General features: G+C 50.2%; 2 protein-coding genes across 2 annotated transcripts in view; both read right to left on the reverse strand.

Moving 5' to 3' along the window:
* Positions 1-22,718, reverse strand: part of LOC127567263 (guanylate-binding protein 1-like) — a 226,480-nt gene that overhangs the window by 75,572 nt on the left and 128,190 nt on the right. The window lies entirely within an intron of this gene.
* LOC127567251 (guanylate-binding protein 2-like) lies at positions 199-18,773 on the reverse strand. The gene is made up of 10 exons (XM_052009934.1): positions 18,742-18,773; positions 8,411-8,457; positions 7,325-7,550; positions 4,646-4,773; positions 4,167-4,276; positions 3,718-3,909; positions 2,595-2,830; positions 2,064-2,344; positions 1,608-1,820; positions 199-318 (listed from the first exon to the last, which is right to left on the reverse strand). Exons 3-10 carry the CDS (start codon positions 7,494-7,496, stop codon positions 199-201), a joined length of 1,452 nt encoding a protein of 483 aa, XP_051865894.1. The 5' UTR covers positions 7,497-7,550; positions 8,411-8,457; positions 18,742-18,773.

A 22,718-nucleotide genomic window follows, 5' to 3' on the forward strand; every position in this document is an offset into this window, starting at 1 on the left:
CGGCGATGAGATCCACCTCCTTCTAACGTCAGCAAGCCCAACATCCCCCTCCATGATCTCACTGCCACCCACGTTCTTCTCCTTGGTGAACACTGATGCAAAGCACCCGACAGGTGTGTCTCTCCTTCTCACTCTGGATGAAGAGACTCAGACCTGAAGCGTTAACTTCACCTCCGCAGATGCTGCCTGACCTGAACTTTACAGCCACTTGTTTATTTTCTTACCGTGCGTTTCCTCCGTCAGTTTCCTGTCCGCCTTCTGTACCTGGTCGAGAAGAGGTTTCTTTTCTTCCAGGAAGCAGGAGAGCACGTCACTCCCCTGCGGAGAAGGAGAGATCCAATCAATTCAGGTTCGACTCTCTCCCTCTCTCCCGTCACTGAACAAGAGACAAGGGACAGACTCTCGCCGAGGGATGCCCAGCGCTGAGGAATGTTTCACAATCCGGCTGCTGACCCACAGGATCTCGGTGAGACCCCACCGGGAGACCGTGCACGATCAATATCGTTGACTTGGATGAAGGCAGCAAAGGTTTGGAAGGAAGGTTTGTCAACAACACACGGACAGGTGATGACAAGGTTGTACAGAGCTGAGAGAGAGCAGAGAGGTAGTTTCAGTGAATGGGCAAAGATCAGGGACCTGGAACATCATGTAGGAGAATGCAAAAGTATCCATGACGGCAGAAAAACAAACAGAAGCCTCTTACTTAAGTGGGAGAGATTGTGGAGTTCTGAGATGCAGAGGGAGCGGGGTGTCTGAGTGTAAGATTCACAAAAAGTCAATGTGCAAGTAATTGGGAGAGATAACAGTGTGGAACAAAGGTGATACTGCAGTTACATCGGGTATCGGTGAGATCACACCCACAGGAGAGGACAGTTTCTTTCAACACCAAATGCACCGGGAGCAGTTCGGAGGAGGGTCACTGGACCGATACCTGAGAGACCAGGGTACCCGATGAGAGAAGGTGGGACAGACGGGGATGACACACTCCTGTGGGAGAGTCCAGAATTCGGAGTCACTGAATGGGTGGTTCATGCATGGGAGACGGACGTGTGTGCGGGAGGTGCAGGGGAGACGGACGTGTGTTGGGCAGGTGCAGGGGAGACAGACGTGTGTGGGGGAGGGGTACGGGAGATAGGAGGAAAGAATCTTTGAAACCAAGGAATTAAAAGATAACTGGTACTGGGAATGTGGGCATGAGGATAAATTCACAAGTCACTGCACTGAATGGTGCAGCAGGGGCTGAGGCGTCAAATCCGCCCAATGTCCATGTTCTCCTTAACTAACGGACACTCCCCCCCCCGTCACGTACTCTCCCCACCTCTCCAACCCACCGAATCCCCTCCCACAGCCCACGGCACTCTCCCTCATCACTGACCCCCTCCGCACCCACTGAATCACCTCACACAGCTCATGGAGACTCTCGTCACTGGCTCACTCCCCCCCCCTGTTAATATCATTCCAGGTACTACAGAGGGATGGAGTCAAATTCAGATTTGCAGGCTGACACGGAGGGAGGGAGGCAGGGAGGGGAAAATTTATGGAGCCATGCAAAACAGAGGTAAAACGAGTGAAAATTGAGACGCGGTGATGTGTAATATGGAACACACCCGCACTTCATCCTTTGTTGCAGCTCTATACTTCTTGACAGCCTCACTGAGCACAGAATCCAGCTCCTGGTACCCACCAGCTGCCAGGTAGTGTCCAGAAGCCAGATTTTCCGGAATAGATCCCATCGCTTCGGAGAGATATTTCTCACATCGCTCTCGTGACTCAGCCTCGATCTTGCCCATGAGAGAATTGTAATGGGAACTCATGGCCTCCTGGGAGTGAAAGAAAGATGTCGTGAGTCACTCTCCCTCAGGGTGAGATCTGTCCACTGAACAGTGTCCCTCTGCCCCTCTCCCTCAGGGGGAGATCTGTACACTGACCGGTGTCCCTCAGTCCCTCTCCCTCAGGGGGAGCTGTACACTGACCGGTGTCTCTCAGTCCTCGTCTCTCCGTCTGTGGGTTGGGTCCAGAGACTCCTGGACGGAGGTGGGAATCACTGGACAATAGAAGCTCACCTCCAGCTCTTGGATGTGTTTTTCACTGGGCTCGTACATAGAATATTTCATGAAGATTTTCAGTGCTTCCCTGAAGTTCTCATGAGAATCCTTGAGGAGTTTGCTGAAAGCCTCAGGGCCACGATGGGAGAATTGGCTCATTTTCTGTGTGTAAAAGGCCAGGGCTTCATCCAATGCTGCCTTGTTCTCCACCTCCATCAATCTCGCGACACTCCTCTCCACACACGGTAGGGCCCCGTCCGCCATCATGTCCACATAGGTCTGGGTCAGTTCAGCAAATCCTGCGGAGGAGGATACTGGGCGTCAGAACCTGGGGATATGATTCCGCCCTTTATTCCCACGACTAAAATCCCAGCGGACAATTCCTCTCACTGTTCATACTTCCAAAGGAGTCCTCCGCTTTCCATTCATTCCACCGTCCGCGCACCCAACGGGTCCCCACTCCTATTATGCTTTTCCTGGTGTGTATTCCAATTCCGGCTCAGTGTGTTCGAGCTACGGGAGGTGGAGTGTTGTTACCCAATTACTCACTCCTGCCCGTGACCGGGTGACCCCCGAGAACCCTCTTGACTTTCTTGTGGGTGTGAACGTATTGGTGGAGTCTCTGGAGCTCCTCGACAAACTCCTCATCCAGATCCTCGTCCTCCATATCCTGAAGGTCATTAGGTTTCTTCCATTGAGCCGGAAAGGGAAATGCAAAGCAGCGACGCGTGGGGAAATGATCCCGGATACCCCTGCGGAGGTTGTTGTATTCCCGGTTCTGCTCACTGTTCCCATCTGTGAAAGCAGCAAGAATTCAGGGCGGGGGTGGGGATCACACGTCCAGACACTCTGTTCCCCCACTCCCCAACCTGGAGACTGTGACCAACGCATTCCCACACGGCTGTGGGGAGGGGCAGAGGGAGGACTGGAGGGGCAATAGAGGGGATGGGAGGGCAGGGGACAACAGGAGGGGCAGGGGAGGACAGAGGGGCATGGGAGGATAAGAGGGAATGGATGAGAGGGGAGGGGCGAGGGAGGGGCATGGGGAGGACAGGAAGGGCATAGGGCATGGAGGGGAAGGGAGGGGCAGGGCAGGACAGGAGGGGTGGGTGGGGATGTGTGGTGGCATCAATTGCAGTGTAGTTAGGGAACATGGCTGGCCTGTCAGGGCAGTGGGGAGGGGATGTGTGGTGGGGCGGTGTCGCACAGGGTAGTTGGGGGCACGTCGACGGAAGGGGGCAGTGTCAATATGAGGGCAGTGGGTGTGATGGGGTGGGGCAGGGAGGTATCCAAAGCTGGGAGGGGCTGCCTTTACAGCTTCAAACCACAGGACGGTGCCGGCTGGCGGCAAAGTTATTTCGGGGAAGTGTGAGGTGATGTGGATGGGGAGGGGAAACAGGGCAGTGGAATGCAGAGTAAAGGCGTGAAGGGAAGGGTAGCCTGGTCTGCGTGTGCACGATCCTGCAAGGTAACAGGATAAGGCTGCACCAGGAACCCTTCCGTTATGAGCCAAAGTCTTCCCCCACCATACACTCACCCCCTGACCTTACCCCTGTTCCCGCCTCGTGCACCCCCATCTCCAAGCTCATCCCTTCTCCCAGGCGGAGATGACCAATTGATCCCTGTGGCCCCCTATGACCTGTGCCCTCTTGTGAATGACATGGTCACACACTCACCCTCCCTCAGACGGAGACAGTGCTCCAGGTAATCATCCGCAGACACCTCGTCCCCTTCGACCTCCAGCTCCAGGCTCAGATCACGGATCAGCAACACAAATTCGGGGAAGAAACGGACAAAGTCCCGACTGTCACTGACATTGTGCTGGGACCTCACCTGGATCCGTTTGGACAGTTCAGTCACAAAACTGGGAGCAATGTCAAGGATAAAGGAATGAAATGTTGGCAGGACTGTACTGAGGTAAGTCAGTCAGTGCGTGGGTATCCCCCTGAGGGAGAGGGACTGAGAGACACCGGTCAGTCTACAGATCTCCCCCTGAGGGATAGGGACTGAGAGACACCGGTCAGTCTACAGATCTCCCCCTGAGGGATAGGGACTGAGAGACACCGGTCAGTGCAGAGATCTCCCCCGAGAAGGGGACTGAGAGACACCAGTGAAGGATACTATAAGTCCGCCATGGATTTCTGGTCTATATTTCCCCGACCGTTGTAAATAAAGATGCTGCTCAAGAGAATGGCCAGTGAAAAGATGTAATTATCATTGTCTTTGTCTCCCTGCAGGTAGGACGGATCAGCAGTTAGTAGGGCTTCTTGCACAAAGTTCAGGCTAATAGACGAGAGCTCCCGATTGTGAAAGAACTTGCTCCGCGAGGAAGGCAACTGCTCCTGGGTCACACACAGTTCAGAGAAATAGATGGCAGAATTCCTCTGTCTATTGCACAGTGAACCTGCCGAGGAACATGTTCGTCATTTTTCAATTCTTTTTACTTTAAATCCAGATCGTTAACGGAATTCAGACGTCCACGCTGCCTGTGTTGGGGTTTGGACTCTGGCCTGTGGATCGTTTCTCTGTCTGTGGGGTGACCCATCAGGTAATGTGACAACTGCACTCGGGTGGGGATGGTTGGAGAGGTAAGTACTGACCTTCTTGGCATCTCCCAGACCCTCCGTGTCCAACAGCAGGAGGCGTTGCCCCGGTCTCTGAGGGAGGGGTCGGCACCACACCCAGATTCCTTTGGTGTGAGACTGGACGGTTGATCCCAGTGAGAATCCTGCAGAGGGAGTGCGAGGGGGAGGGAAGGAGATGGCAAGCGAGAGGGAGCGTTGGAGCGAGGGACGAGGCAAAGGGGGAACGAGAGAAGTAGCGTGGGAGAGGTAGCGAGGCGGGGAGAGCGGGGGAGAGTACGAGGGGGGAGAAAGAGCGAGAGGGGGGAGAGACTGCGAGAGAAGGTGGAAAGAGCGCGAAAGAAGGGGGAGGGCGAGGTGGGGAGCGCGGGGGAGAGCGGGGGTGGAGAGCAGTGGGGGGTGCGCGCGATAGGCGGGGAAGCGAATGAGAGAGGGGGATCCAGAGAGAGAGAGTCGGGAGCGAGAGAGAAGGGGGAGCAGGAGAGATGGGGTGCGAGTGGAGGGGAGAGAGGAAGGGAGAGAGAGGGGGAGCGAGAAAGTGGAACGAGAGAGAGAGGAGGAGCGAGAGAGAGAGGGGAGCAGAAGAGTGAGGGGGGAGCGGAAGAGAAGTGGAGCGCGAGAGAGGCGGAGCGCAAGAGAGAGAAAATGAAGGGGGTAACGAGAGAAAGAGTGGGGAGCGAGGGGGAGCAAGAGAGAGAGAAGGGTAGCACAAGAGAAAGGGAGAACGAGAGAGAGAGGGGAACGAGAGAGAGAGGGGACCGAGAGAGAGAGAGGGGAGCGAGAGAGAGGGGAAAGAACGAGAGGGTGGGATCATGAGAGAGAGGGGCGAGGGAGAGAAGAGGGAGAGGGGGAGCCAGAGGGAGAGAGGGGGAGGGAGAGAGAGAGGGGGAGGGGAATCGAGACAGGTGGACCGAGAGAGAGAGAGAAAGAGAGAGCGAGAGAGAAACACGGTGGGGGGAGGTTTAGAGAGCAGGCGGGAGAGAAAGAGAGAGAATAGATGAACATTGGGCGAGGGTGAGTGAAGCCATGAGCTCCCACATCCCAAAGACATGTGGGTTATGAGTTAATCAACAGCTATCAGTCACCCCCAGTGTGTGGGAGATGGGGGAGAGTCGGCAGTTGTGGGGGTGGGGGGGATGAGATGTCGGGAACATGGTGACAGTAAAATCGGAATTGGTGCAGATTTCAGGTACGTGAGGTGGTTTCCTCCCAAAGACGTACTGATGTGGGGGGGGGGGGGGGTGGGGTGGGGGACAGGGTATAACCAGATGAATTAACCCGTGGTGTAGCTGGATGGGAGGAGAAGGAGCAGGGAGTTGATGGGCCTGTGAGACAGGGTAGTAAGTGGGAGGAGAGCACTGCGAGCTGGCATGGACTAAATGGGCTGAACAGTTTCCGACACCCTCAGGAAATACACGGCCAGATAGTTTTTATAGCAAGTATTCTGCCTGGAGGTCGGTGACCAATGGTGTTCTGCAGGGATTTGTTCTGGGACCCCTGCTCTCTGTGATGTTTATAAATGACTTGGATGAGGATGTGGAAGGGTGGGTTAGTAAGTTCGCTGATAATACAAAGGTTGGTGGTGGTGTGGATAGTGTAGAAATTTGCTGTGGGTTACAACAGGACATTGATAGGATTCAGAGCTGGGCTGAGAAGTGGCAGATGCAATTCAACCCGGAGAAGTGTGAGGTGATACACTTTGGGAGAGCGAATCTGAAGGCAGAATACAAGGTTAACGGCAGGACTCTCCGCAGTGCATAGGAACAGAGGGATCTTGAGATCCATGTCCACAAGGTTGTCAGGCAGCTCGACCAGAAGGCGTCTGGTGTGTTGACTTTCATTAGTCAGGGGACTGAGTTCAACAGCCGTGAGGTGATGTTGCAGTTCGATGGAACTCTGGTCAGACCAACTTGGAATATTGTGTTCAGTTCTGGTTGCCTCATTATAGGAAGGATTTGGAAGCTTTAGAGAGGGTGCAGAGGATATTTACCAGATATGCTGCCCGGATTGGAGAGCACGTCTCATGAGGATAGGTTGAGCGAGCTGGGGCTTTTCTCTTTGGAGAGGAGGATGAGAGGTGACTTGATCGAGGTGTACAAGAGGCATAGATCGAGTGGACAGGCAGAGACATTTTTTACAGGGTGACAATGGCTCACAAGAGGGGACATAATTTTAAGGTGACTGGAGGAAGGTATAAGGAAGATTTCAGAGGTAAGTGTTTTTTGCACAGAGAGTAGTGGGTGTGTGGAACGCACTGCCGGCAGAGGTGGTGGGGGCAGATACATTAGGGACATTTAAGAGACTCTTAGATGGGCACGTGAATGATAGAGAAATGGAGGGCTATGTGGGAGGGAAGGATTAGATGGATCAGGATAAAATGTCTGCAGAACATTGTGGGCCGAAGGACATGTACTTTGCTGTAATGTTCCATGTTCCGTGTAACCCTGGTCACCATTAATGAGATCAGTGTTCTCACTACAGTCAGGAGGGTGAAGGAGGCATGCAGTTTAAATTCCCCAGACATCTCTGGATCCATTGTCCAAAGTGGGATGGGAAGTCCAACAACATGACATCATTGGAGGTCTTCAGCACATCTGCAACTAATGACAGCGTGCCAACTTAAGTATGCCCTGTGTATCCCAGGTCTCCGGATTTCTGCAGGACAGAACAGCGAAGTTCACAACCACCTCCCCTTACCCTTCTTGACTCCCACGAGGCGGTTCAGGAGGTAGGACTTCCCTGTACGATAAGTACCAGCCACGGCCACCACAACCAGCGGATCCACGACGGACTGGAGCAACCTCAGGGCCTCCGGGTTGACGTGCAGCTTCCCACCCGTGTTATAAACCAACACCACGGGCTCCTCCATCTTCAGTCCGTTGGTCCCCGGTCACTGGCAACTGACAGTCCTTTCCCGAAACGTCTGCAAAGTTGGAACAAGGGAGAGCGCACACTGATTTATTACAATGTAAATGGAACAGAAAAATCACACAGCGATCTGTTATTCTCTACATGAAACCATGGGGTTAAATCTCAGCTTTACTCATCCCTGGGAATCTTTCATTCAATATGTGAACCAGCAAATCCTTCGATTAGATTCCAATCCTAAAACACAGTCTCGGGTGCGACAGAGATGCTGCTATAATTAGACGTTGCAGTTAAGCAGTCGTTGATATAAATGTGAACCAACCTCCAAACTGCCTTCGAATGTAACCTACAAGGAGGAATTGAGACAGCGGTATGAGCAAACACCACCGTGTGTGAAGAGAGCTGTCTCGGTTCACAGCGGGAGGTCGCTGAAAGGCTACGGTATGGGAACCAAGGTAGCCATGAGAAAATCTCCTATGTGTCGGCCAATGTACATCCTGTGGGGCAGTTGTTAATTAAACTGCATTGAAGCAGGTCGTCAAACTCCTTCAACCAAGGTGAAGCTGGAGGAACTCAGCAGGTCAGGCAGCCTCCCTGGAGAATAGCAGGCGGTCAACTTTTCGGGCCAGGACCTTTCTCATCACCGCTCTGCTTTTCCCTCCTATATATCGGGCTTCCCCCTTTTCCTCTCTTCAGTCCTGAAAAAAGGTCCTAACCAGAAACATTGACCCCCTGCTTTTCTCCACGGATGGTCGTGTTTTTCATCTGGATTCCGGTGTCTGCAGTCCTTTCTTTCTCTGTCTACAGCCAACGTGTTCTGTGTTATTATCAACTCAATATCAAAGGTTCTAGGCTGCCTATTTTGCCACATCCTTCGGTACTGATCATAGGTAGGATTGTTCTGTCAATCAATACCTGAGGAGTCAGCGTATCCAGAGGGTCAATCCACACGATACAGTGATCTGAAAGAGAAGACGAATAATCTGAGTGTCTGGGGATTTATGTTGAGAAGCTTTTAGTTGATCAATGTGATGTATCTACTCCAATAAAAGTGCCTCTACATTCAGCCTTCATCTTGTCAGTAAGATGTGCTCCCTCTGTGAATGGCTTGTTCTATCGACCCACATGTCCACACACAAAATACGAAGACAGGAGGGAGACTGCAGGTGCTGAGAATCTGGAGCAACCCACAAAAAGCAGGAGGAACTCAGTGGGTCAGGCAGCATCCATGGACATTCGACGTTTCGGATCGAGACTCTTCGTCAGGACTGGAAAGGAGGAGGGGGGTCATCCGGCATGAAAAGGTGGTGGGAAGGGATGGAGCAAGAGCTGGCGGGTGACAGGTGAATCCAGGTGAGGGGGAGACAATCAGCCTCCACCAACACCCCAGGTAGCACGTTCCATGCGCCAACCACTCTCTGGGTGAAAAACCTCCCTCTGATATCTCCCTTGAACTTCTCACCCAATACCTTAAAGCCATGTCCTCTTGTTTTGAGCATTGGCACCCTGGGAAAGAGGCGCTGACAGTCCACTTTACCTATTCCCCTCAATATCTTGTACACCTCTATCATGTCTCCCCTCATGCTCCTTCTCTCCAATGAGAACAGCCCTCGCTCCTTTAGTCTCTCCTCATAATCCATACACTCTAATCCAGGCAGCATCCTGGGAAATCTCCTCTGCACCCTTTCCAACGCCTCCACATCCTTCCTATAATGAGGCGACCAGAACTGGACACAGTACTCGAAGTGTGCCCTACCCAGAGTTTTGTAAAACTGCATCATTACTTCGCGGCTCTGAAACTCGATCCCCCAATTTATGAAAGATAACATCCCATAAGCTTTCTTAACTACCCTATCCACCTGCAGGGCAACTTTCAGTGATCTGTGGATATGAACCCCCAGATCACTCTGATGCATCACACTGCCCAGAATCCTGCCATTAACTTTGTACTCCGCCTTGGAGTTTGTCCTTCCAAAGTGTACCACTTCACACTTCTCTGGATTGAACTCCATCGGCCACTTGTCAGCCCAGCTCTGCATCCTATCAATATCTCTCTGTAAGCTTCGACAGCCCTCCACACTATCCACAGCTCCAGCGATCTTTGTGTTGTCTGAAAACCTGCTAACCCACCCTTCCACCCCCTCATCTAAGTCGTTAATAAATATCACAAAAAGTAGAGGTCCCAGAACCGATCCCTGTGGGACACCCCTAGTCACTGCCCTCCAATATGAATGCATTGCCTCCACCACAACACTCTGCTTTCTACAGGCAAGCCAATTCTAAATCCAGACGGACAAACCTCCCTGGATCCCGTAGCCTCTGACCTTCTGAAGAAGCCTACCATGCGGAACCTTGTCAAACGCCTTATTAAAATCCATGTAGACCACATCCACTGCATTACCCTCATCAATCTTCCTGGTCACGTCTTCAAAGAACCCTATCAGGCTTGTAAGGCAATATCTTCCCTTCACAAAGCCATGCTGGCTGTCCCTAATCAGACCATGATTCTCTCAATGTTAATAGATCCTATCTCTTAGAATTCTTTCTTACACCTTCCCCACCACAGACGTAAGGCTCACCGGTCTGTAACTCCCAGGACTATCCCTACTGCCTTTTTTGAATAAGGGGGCAAAATTCGCTACCCGTCAGTCCCTTGGTACCATCCCCGTGGACAGCGAGGACTCAAAGATCCTAACCAACCGTTCAGCAATCTCACGACGCAGCTTGGGGAAAATTCCTTCAGGCCCCGGGACTGAGCTGTCAAAATATTTTCTAACAGCTCCAACATATCCTCTCTCTTAATATCCATATACTTTAGAACATTACCCTCACCAACACTGTCCTCAGCATCATCAAGACCCCTCTCCTTGGTGAAATACCTCAGCCACTTTCACAGCTTCCAGGCAGATCCTCCCACCTTTGTCTTTAATCGGACCAACCTTTATCCTCGCTATCCTTCTATATTTCACGTACGAGAAAAAAGCCTTGGGATTCTCATTAACCCTACTCGCCAAAGAATTTTCATGTCCCCTTCTCGCTCTCCTCAGCCCTTTCTTAAGTTCCTTCCTCGTTATTCTATATTCCTCACGAGCCCTGTCCGAGCCTTGCTGCTTACACCTTATGTATGCTGTCTTCTTCTTCCTAACTAGTTGTTCCACCTCTCTCGTCACCCACAGTTCCTTCACCCTGCCATTCCTTCTCTGCCTCACATGGAAAAATTAATCCCTAACATCCTGAAGAAGATCCCTGATCATCGACCACATCCCCATAGTACAATTCCCTTCAAAAATATCATCCCAATTTACACTCCCCCAAGTTCTCGCCTTTTCACCGCAAAATTCACCTTTCCGCAATTCAATATCTTCCCGTCCTCTTTGCTCCTATCCCTGTCCATGACAATTCTAAAGGTTATGGAGCAATGGTCACTGTCCCCCAAATGCTCACCCACCGATAGACCTGTTACCTGTCCCGGTTCATTACCTAAAACCAGGTCTAATATGCCATTCCCTCCAGTCTGTCTGTCAACATACTGTGTCAGGAATCCGTCCTGGACACACTTAACAAACTGTGCCCCGTCTAAACCTTTGGCACTAAGTAGGTGCCAATCAATATTTGAAGATTTGAAGTCTCCCATTATAATAACCCTGTTATTTTCGCATCTTTCCAAAAACCGCCTCCCAATCTGCTCCTCAGTATACCTACTACTATGGGGAGCCCTATAGAATACTCCCAGGAGGGTAACTGCCCCTTTCTTTTTCTAACTTCCACACATATTGTCTCTAGGGAGGATCCTTCTACATTATCTACCCTTTCCGCAGCTGTAGCAGAGTCCCTGATCAGTATCGCCACCCCTACTCCTCTTCTCCACCCCCCATCCCTTCTAAAACACTGAAATCCAGGAATATTCAGTATCCATTCCTGCCCTGGTGACTGCCAAGTCTCTGCAAGAGCCACAATATCATAGTCCCATGTACTTATGCAAGCTATCAGTTCATCTCCCTTATTCCTGATGCTTCTTGCATTCAAGTAAATGCACTTCAGTCCATCCACCTTCCTACTTTTATAGCCTGTACTCTGCTTCTCCTCCCTCTCTACCTGTCAGATCTGACTTTTCACAATCCCCTTCTTCCTCTACCCTACTCCTCCGGTTCCCTTCCCCCTCGCAATCTATTTAAACCCTCCTGAACCACCCCAGCAAACCTGGTTGCAAGGATATTGGTCCCCCTCAGGTTCGGGTGTAACCCGTCCTCTCTGTACAGGTCCCACCTTCCCCGAAGAAATACCAATGATCCAAAAATCGAAAATGCTCCCTCCTGCACCAACCTCGCAGCCACGTATTTATTTGCCATCTCCTCCTATTCCTACCTTCACTATCGCGTGGCACTGGCAGCAATCCCGAGATCGCTACCCTCAAGGTCTTGTCCTTCAGCCTTCTGCCTAGCTCGCCAAAATCACTTTTCAAGACCTCATCCCTCTTGCTACCTATGTCGTTGGAATCAACATGAACCACGACTTCTGGCTGTTCTCCCTCCCGCTCTCGAATCCTGTGGACCCGATCAGTGACATCACGGACCCTGGCACCTGGGAGACAACATACCATCCGGGATTCATGCTCACTGCCACAGAACCTCCTATCTGTTTCCCTGACTATCGAGTCCCCAATCACTACTGCCTTCCTCTTCTCCTCCCTTCCCTTCCCTTCTGAGCAGCAGGACCGGTCCCAGTGCCATAGACCGGGCTACTGCTGCTAGGCCCCGGCAGATCATCTCCCTCAACAGCCTCCAAAACGAAAAACCTGTTACTGAGAGGAGCAGCTCCGGGGTCCTCTGCTCTATCTGCCTGTTCGTTTTCTTTTTCCTTCTCCCTCCCCTGACAGTCACCCTTCTATCTACTTCATGGAGTCCAGAATTACCTGTTCTACGGGGGAGGGGGGGAGGTGACCCTATCTTATGTACAGTATCGACATAACTCTCCCCCTCCCTGATGCCGCGCAGTGTTTGAAGCTGTCATTGATTTTGAGCTGATGGTCCTCCAGCCTCAAGCACTGACTGCATTTGTGGCCATCGTGGACCGCAGCAAGCCCACGAGCTCCCACATCCAGCAGCTGCAGCACACCACCATGTCCTCCATCTGAACTAATTCTTTTTTTCCACCCTAGTTTTCCCTACTGAAAAATGTCTCAAAGATAACAGGTAAACCTTACTTTTACCGACATACCAGCCACTCCCCCGCCTTGCCCCTTTACGCCAAATCCCCTTAAGCCAAAGCCCAACCACTCTGCTCTGTCTCACTCCACGACCCGCTCCGACGCTGCCCGCTGGGTATCGAGTTTGTTTATAAACTGCCCGCGCCGCGCCTGCCGACGTCACGCGCCTGCGCAGTCCAGCACCCACTCTTCCCGATAAAAACTTACACACTTAAAAAAACCTGATTAAAAACTAACTCTAATAATAACAACCCTTTTAAAAAACTAACCATTATAATAAAAACACTTCCAAAAAAAAAGAAAAACTTTTTTCCTCCGAGTCCCGTCGCCTTCCGAAGCGAAACCCAGGAACTCTCGCTCTCAGGAATCTGTTATTCTCTCCATAAAGCCTCTGAACTGCTCTATTAGATCGCAGTCTGTATCTCAACCTGGGGATCTGTTATTCCGTCCATCTAGACCTGAACTGCTCGATTAGATCCGAGCCTGTATCTCACTCCCGGGGATCTGCTATTCTGTACATAATACCCCTGAATTGATTGATTAGAGCCCAGTTCTGTTTCTCACTAGCGGGGGGGAACCTGAGGGAGGAGTGTGTGGGTGATGGGCAGATGATGAGCGAGGGGTTCGACGCAGAGAAGGGGCGGTGGGGCTGGTGGGATAAGGGAAAATAAAGAGGGGGACAGAGGGGGATGGTTACCAGAGTTAGAGAAATCGATGTACAAAATAGGAAAATGAGGTAGACAATCGTAACTACTGAAGCTGGATTTAATCACCAGCTGTTACTTTTGGATGTAGGGCATTTAGAACTCGATATACTTTGAGTTCAGGGAGGATCCACCAGGAGATCCAACCACCAGGTCTGAACATTTACCCACAGCTCCAGTGAGAAGATTCACTCGGACCTGGGACCCAGCTCAAATCCAGCAAAGCCCATCCCAGTGGGTGAGCTCCCTTCTGTCCCCAGAACTGCTGCCAGAGCTCCATGAACTGAAAACTATTTCACCCAGTCCAACCTGAACCAGACGTTCAACTTCCTAATCTTACCAGTGAGGAAGTAAAGGGTTAAGAAATTGTGACTGTACATATAACTAATAAAAAAATACCACGCAAGCAAACCCCTGACTCAGGACTAGGTGGTAATTACTGTGTCCGGAACTTGATTGCAAGCCAATTATACTAAACTATAAGGATGATGGTTGTATTAAACAGTAAGTGGGAGGTTTGTCCCAGACAGTGAGGGTGAAACCTGTCTTTGAATCTCTTGATTGTAAATACATTATACTGAACAATGAGTGCGATGTATGTCTTTGAATCTAAGGAGGCTGATCGGAACTCTCGGAGCCGCATTCATTAAGTGTGCGTGACAATGTCTGTATAAATTACTGTCTGCTCCTTTGTATTGCGGAGACCTCGGGTAACGACTCTTAACGAGTGTTGATGAGAGTTTTCCCTGGCGGTATGTTGCTAGTAAACACGTTTCTACAGAATTAATCCGTGACACTGTGTGGCTCTGCAGCAGACAGGAGTGGGAACTTAAAATTGGGACAAAAATTTGGCGAGCCAGCCAGGAGTCCAAGGGGCGTGAGGGATCGACGAGGATAACGACTACCGGAGACGGAAGGGCCCACAAGGAAGATTCACCTTGATCCCTTTCAGGCAGTGGGACACCTGATCGATCCCTTCTCTTATCGAATATCCTCTGACGGACTCCTCGTGAACCTGTCTGAGTGCCACAGGTAATAGGAGGTTCAAGTCCTTGGAGTAATAACGGAAAGGGGTTTGAGTCCCCAGTTTTGCGTTTTAAGGTTGTGAAGTTTTAGGTTTTGAGTTTTAAGTTTTCAGATCGGTTCTCCAGTCCTACCACCCTGCCTTAGACCAGTTCCTAAGAGGGCAAGTCTCCCATGGCAAGGTCAGGAACCTGAAGTGAGTGAAGGAAAGAGACCAACCTTAGCGATTTGTACTTTACGGTAAAAAATGAGGCAAACTCTCGATAAATCTGGGTCCAATACCCCACTATCTAAATTATGTAAAAATGACCCGACAAAATGAGAATAATTTCCGTAAATTATTGACATGTCTCAATAAGAAACTGGGAAATGAAATATGGCCATTAGGGGGAACTTGGGATGTGGATAAGTGTCTAAAGGCAGAAAAGGCGATTTGGGAGTGACATGCAGGGGAGAAATGTGAAGTATTAATGCCGACTTGGAGAAAAATGGCCGAAGACCTGACAAATAAATCTAAACAGAGGAGTTGGGAACATAATGCACGTAGAAGGGGGATTAGTGTATGAGATGAAAAAGGAAATCCCAAGAGTTGGGAAGTTCTGAAGTCTCAGTGTAGAGACAACGATCCTGAGGAACAGAAGGGAGAGGGAGGGGGTAGGTCGGAACAATAAGGAAAAACGTAGGAATAAAAAAAATAAGGATAAAGTGGAGGTACCTCCCGACATGTCTGGTGTGCCCCGGTTGTTCCAAAGCAATGATACGGACGAAAATGAGGAGGATTGGATGGTTCAACCCACAGCACCGATCTAGCCCCAATTTCACTACCGCCCCCATATAATGCAACTCGTCCGCAAAACGTTCCGTTCACACCACCAATGAATGCTGGCCAAGCTCCGTACCAAGGACAATTCCATGGCCCGATTGCGTCCCGAACTAGAAATCAACTTAGACGGAGAGAAAGGCCGCATACGAATGGTTCCAAGGCCACAGACAAGGGACGGAACTTTCCAGTAGGGGTCAGACCTTTAGAAGATCCTCAGACGGACACCGATTATGACTCCAATTGTACCACCGATAATGACGACCCTAAAAATCCCGGCCCGCCACCTATGTTGAATGATGTAAAGGGAGCTAAGGCTAAAGGACCGTTCCCCTATAGGAGTGATCCCAATCCCGATTCAGCCCAAGCGAGCGTTAATCCTACGATCCAGATCTACACCCCTTGGAAGCCTCAGGAGATGTGCCTAATCATGAATCAGGCGCCCAACCGCAAACCCACCCAGAGGATTTTATAGATTATGTGATTGGAACAATTCAGACGTACCAGGCCACACCACCCCACCACCCACCAACGCCTTTTCAGTCTTTGTTGCATGGCCCTTACAACTAATGAGGCGGAAAGATGGAAAGAACATCTGGGAAACTATGCGGATTAGGCAGCCTTTCAAACCGTCGTCCGGCCGCAGGAAGGTAGCAACCATTAGAACTGCCCTTCGCAAAATCCTCCAACAGCCTATTGAAATAAATACGGTTTGAGAATGCCGACCGAAACAGGGCGAGGACAGCCCAGATTTTTAGGACACTTTCTGTTCACTTTAAGGTACCTATGCCTATAACAGAGGCAATGCCTCCACTCAGTTTAACGCTCTCTTACCACAATGTATTCCTGAGGGAGTGGCGTCAGCTATCCGCACGAATAACATGAATTGGCCTGACCATACACGAAAAGCCATAAGGAGGGCCCTATTCCACTTCTGGAGTAATGGGCGCGATTCGAAAGCCACAAGGTAAAACAGGAAATGGTCCAAAAACCCCTCGGCCTCGACCTGCCTACCACGATAATACGGAATATCAAATGGAACTGCGGTTTTGCGTTCCAGGAGGGGTTTACCGGTCTGGTAAAGGATATGCAATACATCCCAACGGCCCAAAGAGCCCCAGTGTACGGACCCCCTTACGCACCACCACCGCCCCTACGTAATTACCCAGGACCCAGGGGACCCCAACAACACACACCGCCGAGTGTCAGGTTGACAGGATGCTAACGTTGTGGGGCATCCAACCATTGGCAGCGGTAGTGCCCCCGCTGCCAACGGCAGGCTAGATCCCCTGGTTACCGATAACCTTTTTCAACTAGCAAGCCGTTGGCTGCCTGACTAGCTGTGGGAAGTAGCCTCTCCATGTACCCTGCGCTCACCGATAACCCGGACGATGAACCTATCGTCAATTTATTAGTTGAAGGAAAACCGATCCCCTTTACGATAGATACGGGGGCCAATACCTCGACCCTCGAAGCTCCTTGTATTGTCCAGCATGATTTTAAACTGTCCACGGCCACGGTTTCATTGAGTGGGGTGGAGGGACAGGCAAGGTCCTACCCCTTAACTGAACCTTTACAAGTGGAATTTGGAGAACAGGAATGTCTGATCCAATTCGCAGTAACCCCAGACCTAGGGGTTAACTTGGCCGGGAGGGACCTGCTCTGCTCCCTCCGCCTCCAAATACAATGTCTGGATGAAGGATTTACCATTACCGGCCCTAAACCCCATATGACCTTCTGGGTTCACCAGACCCCACAGTGGTGGGCGGTGGACTTCACGGACGGAGATTTTGGCCCAGCCCCAAAGGCCCCTGTCCCACATGTGACGCTAGCTTATAACCCCTCAGGGGTCTCAAAGGAGCTGGAAGTTCTGTATGCTCCATTCCTGGGTAGCATGGTGACTGTTACTATTTTGGGGGAAGTATCGGGTAAGGAAGGTAAGGCATATTTAGTTCAAGTGCCTAATGAATTGTGGAATCAGTCAGGCTTGGAGTCCCCTCACATTATCCTGTCAGTAAATGAGGACCATAAACCGGAGGAGCTGGGATTCCTATCCCACCGACTTGAGGTACAGACACAGGCCTTAAAGGGGTTCCCCAGCTATGGCCAGAAGGGACTCTGACTTATCACCTCACCCCTTTTTCGGTGACAGGCTGTTTACGCCACCATCAGCCCCACCGACTCCCATCGGATTAGCCAACCCTCGATTTATGGGCCGCGTAGAAAGCTGAGGTAGGATTCACCCCAGTGACCCCAGTCCAAATCCGTGTCAGACCGGGAGCACAATTGCTCTCCGTCTCACAATACCACATTCGGAGAGAGGCGGTTGACGGAATAACCCATCTAATAGATTCATTCTGCAAACAGGGCATCCATGTTCCTCGCCAGTCAACTTGCAACACCCCTAATTTACCTGTCCCCAAACCCGGACGGACGTAATAGCGCCTGATACAAGACCTGTATAAGACACTGCTTCCCGTGGTCCCGAACACGGCCACCATTCTCAGCAGCATCCCTGCCAACACTTGTATTTTTACACTTGTGGATCTCCAGCATGCAATTTTTGGAATTCCCCGATCTCCCGACTCGCAGTACCTGTTTGCTTTTACCTTCCAAGGTCAGCAATGCATTGGACGCGTGTCCCACAAGGATTTGTACACTCCCCGACTATTTTCTCCCAAGTTTTGCATAAACAACTCAAAGAGTTACAACTTTTTGACGAATCCACCGTTGTCCAGTATGTCGATGGCCTTTTATTGGCAAGCCACTCGGAGCCCGCCAACATCGCGGACATGAATAGACTACTTAACGCATTCCACTCTTGGGGAGACGTGATACCTCCACAGAAAGTAAAACGAACACCGCGTCAGGTAAAATTTCTGTGCACCCTTTTAAGTGCTACCGAGCGACAGCTCACTCCTGAACGTATTGCACCCATCATTGCTACCACACCGCCCGCTACCCCGAAGAGTAGGCGCGCATTCTTAGGTCTGGTAAATTTCTGCAGACAATGACTACCTAATGTGGCACTCCTGGCAAAGCACCTCACAGCCCTGGCTTCAAGCCAGTCCGTGGGATCTTTTGAACATACAGAGGAACAAAAGGAGGCCTTTGATAAGCTCAAACAGGCCCTTGTCAGCGCCCAGGCCCTGGGACGCCCTCTATATGATCGCCCATTTCAGCTTTTTGTGAATGTCCTGGAGGACTGCGCTACAGCCGTTCTTACTCAAACCCATGGGGATAGAAAAAGACCGGTGGCATATTACTTCACTCGGCTGGACCCTGTTGCTTGGGGACTTCCGCCGTGCTCACAGATGCTTCAAGCCATCTACTCCCTGGTAACAGCAGCTTCCAATATAACCCTGCAACAATCAGTGGTTGTTTATTCCTCCGATACCGTAAGGGCACTCCCGAACTCCCATCAGACGCAACACCTTACCCAGGCCCGCTTAAACTGATACGAGGTAGCGCTCCTGAATAACTCACTCCTCACTTTCGCATACTGCACCACCATTAACAGTGCCACCTTTCTAGATTCCCCCACCGGAGCACCTTGAAGATCTACCACATGACTGTTTAATGCGTAACCACTTTTTGACAACACCCCGTGCGGACCTTTCGGATAAGGCCTTCAGTTAGCAGACTTAAACCTGCATGTCAAATATAGTTCCTCCGTTTCCGAACAGGGAACCCGCCTTTGCGGCTATGCTATAGTAAACGACTCCCACGTTGTGGAGTCTGCGTCTTTGCAGACCCCAGTCTCTACCCAAAAAGCAGAACTCTTTGCCCTGACCAGAGCTTGTATTTTAGCCAAGGACAAAGCAGCTAATATCTTCACTGACTCCCGCTATGCTTTTGCAGTCGCCCATGATTTTGGCCAACTATGGACGCACAGGGGATTTCTGACCTCTACAGGTAACCCCATACAGAATGCGGCTTAAGCCATCCTCCTCCCTAACAAATTGGCCATCATTAAATGATCGGCTCACCTCTCAGACGCTTTCCTAGTAACACAGAGCAATAACTGGGCAGATGCAGAGGCTAAATTGGCAGCACACCAGGAGACTAATATCGGTTCGACTGCGGAAAAACAGGCAGTTGCCTGCAAGCCAAAGATAACAAATCAGGGCACCCCAGACATGGTCACTGTGGAGCACTTACAGGGGGATGCCCCTGACTCAGAAAAACAAGTGTGGAAGGAGCACGGGTGTACGCACTCTGCGCCACCTTGCCTCTGGACACTCCAGTCGGTCAAGTCTGTATACCTGATTCCTTGTTTCCAATGCTTGTTGACTGTCTGCATTCTGACACCAACCTTGGCAAGGAGGGAATCAATAACATTTTACTACGTCCCTGGTGGCACCCCAGATTAGAGGAAGCAACACAAGGCAAAATACGATCTTGTTTGATATGCCAACAAGATAATGCTGGGAAAGGGGTGAATTGCACCCCAGGCAAAACCCTCTTGCCAGCGGGTCCTTCTGAATGTATACAACTTGATTTTATTGAATTACACCGTGTACATTGCTATAAGTAACGTCTTATAATTGTTGACGTATTTAGTATATGGATTGAAGCTTTTCCAACCACCAACAATAAGGCCTAAACGGTGGTCAAGTTATTGCTTACAGAGATCATACCAGGTTTGGGGTACCCCGACAGATAAGTTCAGACAATGCCCCCTACTTCATAGGGAAAATAAATAAGGAGTTGTGCGAGGCACTGCATATCGAACAACAGTTCCATTGCACCTACTACCCTCAGGCAGCGAGTATAGTAGAACGACCTAACGGCACCCTGAAGGATAGATTAACTAAATTAGTGTCAGAGAAGGGTCTAAATTGGCTGAAGGTTCTCCAGTTAGCATTATACCACATGAGAATTACCCCCACTCTGTCACCGGGGTGTCGGCTGCCGAAATTGTCTATGGGTATCCGGGAAGAACCCCATGGGATGCTGACACCCAGATCCCACCCAGGTTGACCTTAACATGATAGGGAATGAACTACAAAGGTATTTCAGACATTCTACGTCCTCTTTAAAGTTTCTTCATTCACAGGTGAAAAGCGCCTTTCACCCACTGGAAGGACAGAATGAGGAGTTGGCTGACCTGGTAATCAGAGATTCGGTACTGATAAAAGACTGGCAGCGCCCTAAACTGGGACCTCGGTGGAGAAGTCCGTCCAGATACTACTCCAAACTCTCGCAGCTGTGGAGTTACAGGGCCAGGATCGCTGGATTCATCTGAGTGACTTTAAACTATGGCCACCGGAAGGAAAATGACGTTTCTTAAATTTGGACTGCTTACCATTACTAGTACTCTTGTGTTGGCATTAGAGGAACATTTGTTTTCAAAGCACACATGCAACTACATGGGAATTTCACCGTTTGCCACCCCCGGCAGAATCAGTGGAAGGTCTTTTTGTCACCACACCAAATTGGAGCCCCAGGTCTCTCTTAAAGTACGAATACTCAGAAACAAAGTCTATTGGGCAGAAGGGAATTTACTGGAGAATGTTACGCGGTAAATGTTTGCAAGGAGCAACAAAGGATCCAAGTAGCACAACTTGCTACCAGTCCTTCCCCCACTGCTTACACGGTAAGGGTGAGGTTGTGGGTAGCGATTGTACAGCACTCGATATCATGTGCCACCACCACTTGTACAGAGAGAATATGTGAATTTAGGGGAGGATGGTTTCGGTGTGTGTGTACCACCACTAGCTGTGTTAAATTACTTACGGGGGAGTGATGGGTTTGTGGGGAAGGGAACGGAACACGTGAAATTGTCTAATGTCTTTTTGGAATGGCTAATCAGGAAAAATTACCTGAAAAAATTATTGAAGGAATGTTGCTGGAAACTCTGGTATTATCAGATGCCCAGTCCACAGCAATCGGGTAATGTCACCTGTTGCCGGGCCAAGGAAGGGTATGTGTTCCTTTTCAATAGTACTTACACTACCGCCACCCCAACTCTGCCAGCCTGGTTTGCAATAGGAACGATCGGGCCGGTCACGGACTCCTGCACCCATAAGGCTCATGCACGAATTAGACTTGTGGTGCGGTCAGTTAGTGAGGAGTTCTGTGAGGACTGGAGGGATACTGTTAAGTTGGGATCTCCCTTATTGTCGTTAAGCTATGGGGTTCTGAGTACTCTCTCTCTGGGGTGTTCGGCAGGAACTATAGGTGCAAAAAACCGGAAATACTTTATTTGTGGACTGACCGTGCGGGGAAACAGTAACATAAAGGGCTGGGGCAGTGAATCAGGGACCGTACAGGCTTCGACTTTATGCCCAGCAGACCCGGTATGCTATGGACTACCAGTTGGCTCAGCAAGGAGGAGTATGTGCCATAGTAGGGGACAAATGTGTCACCAATGTGAGAGATGAGTCCGTCAACATTTCCCATGCCATTCAGGACATTCAGTAGCAAGTAGGTAGCTTTAGGCAGTGACTTACAGGCGGGAAGGCTTGGATGGGGTGGCTACAAGGAGGATCATGGGTATCATACCTGCTGCATGGAGCAGTAGGGTTAATCATTAGTATTATAGTATGTTGTGTGGTGCTGGCCTGTTTAAATACCTGTTGCAAGGTCCTTATTAATAAACTCTTGGCCCTGTTCTCGGCGCCCTTCCAGGTTATCATGACATGAGAACATGAGGAATGAGGAAGTAAACGGTTAAGAAATTGTGACTCTTCATATAACTAATAAAAAAATACCACGCAGCCAAACACCTGACTCAGGACTAGGTGGTAATTACTGTGTCCGGAGCTTGATTGCAAGCCAATTATACTAAACTATAAGGGTGATGGTTGTATTAAACAGTAAGTATGAGGTTTGCCCAAAACAATGAGTGAGATACCTGTCTTTGAATCTCTTGATTGTAAATAAAATATACTGAACAATGAGGCAATGTCTCTCTTTGGATCTCAGGAGGCTGATCGGAACTCTCGGAGCCGCCTTCATTAAGTGTGCGTGACAATGTCTGTATAAATTACTGTCTACTCCATTGTATTGCGGAGACCTCGGATAACGACTCTCAATAAGTGTTGATGAGACTTCTCCCTGGCGGTATACTGCTAATAAACACGTTTTACTGAATTAATCCGCGGCACTGTGTGACTTTGCAGCAGGCAGGAGTGGGAACTTAAAATTGGGATAACACCACCTCTGTGCCTTGGACAGTGATCCCGGGATTACCACCTTTGCGCTTCTGTTTTTCATCTGGATTCCGGACACTCATCCTCCCTCCTCAAAGACCCACCCCCACACCTTCATCCTCTCAGTGGCATTGTTTTCAACGTGCACCAGGACAACTGGATCGCTACTCTCTCTCTCCAAGTTCTTCTATGATCCCCGAGGATAAACCCCAGCCCTGGGTAAACAACACAAACTTCAGCACTCATGCTCCGGGCTGCAGAGAACAGTATCTCTGCCGCAGTGTTATTGGCCCTGTCACCACTACACCACGAC

Source organism: Pristis pectinata, unplaced genomic scaffold (assembly GCF_009764475.1).
Source record: "Pristis pectinata isolate sPriPec2 unplaced genomic scaffold, sPriPec2.1.pri scaffold_66_arrow_ctg1, whole genome shotgun sequence".
NCBI classification, from domain to species: Eukaryota; Metazoa; Chordata; class Chondrichthyes; order Rhinopristiformes; family Pristidae; genus Pristis; species Pristis pectinata.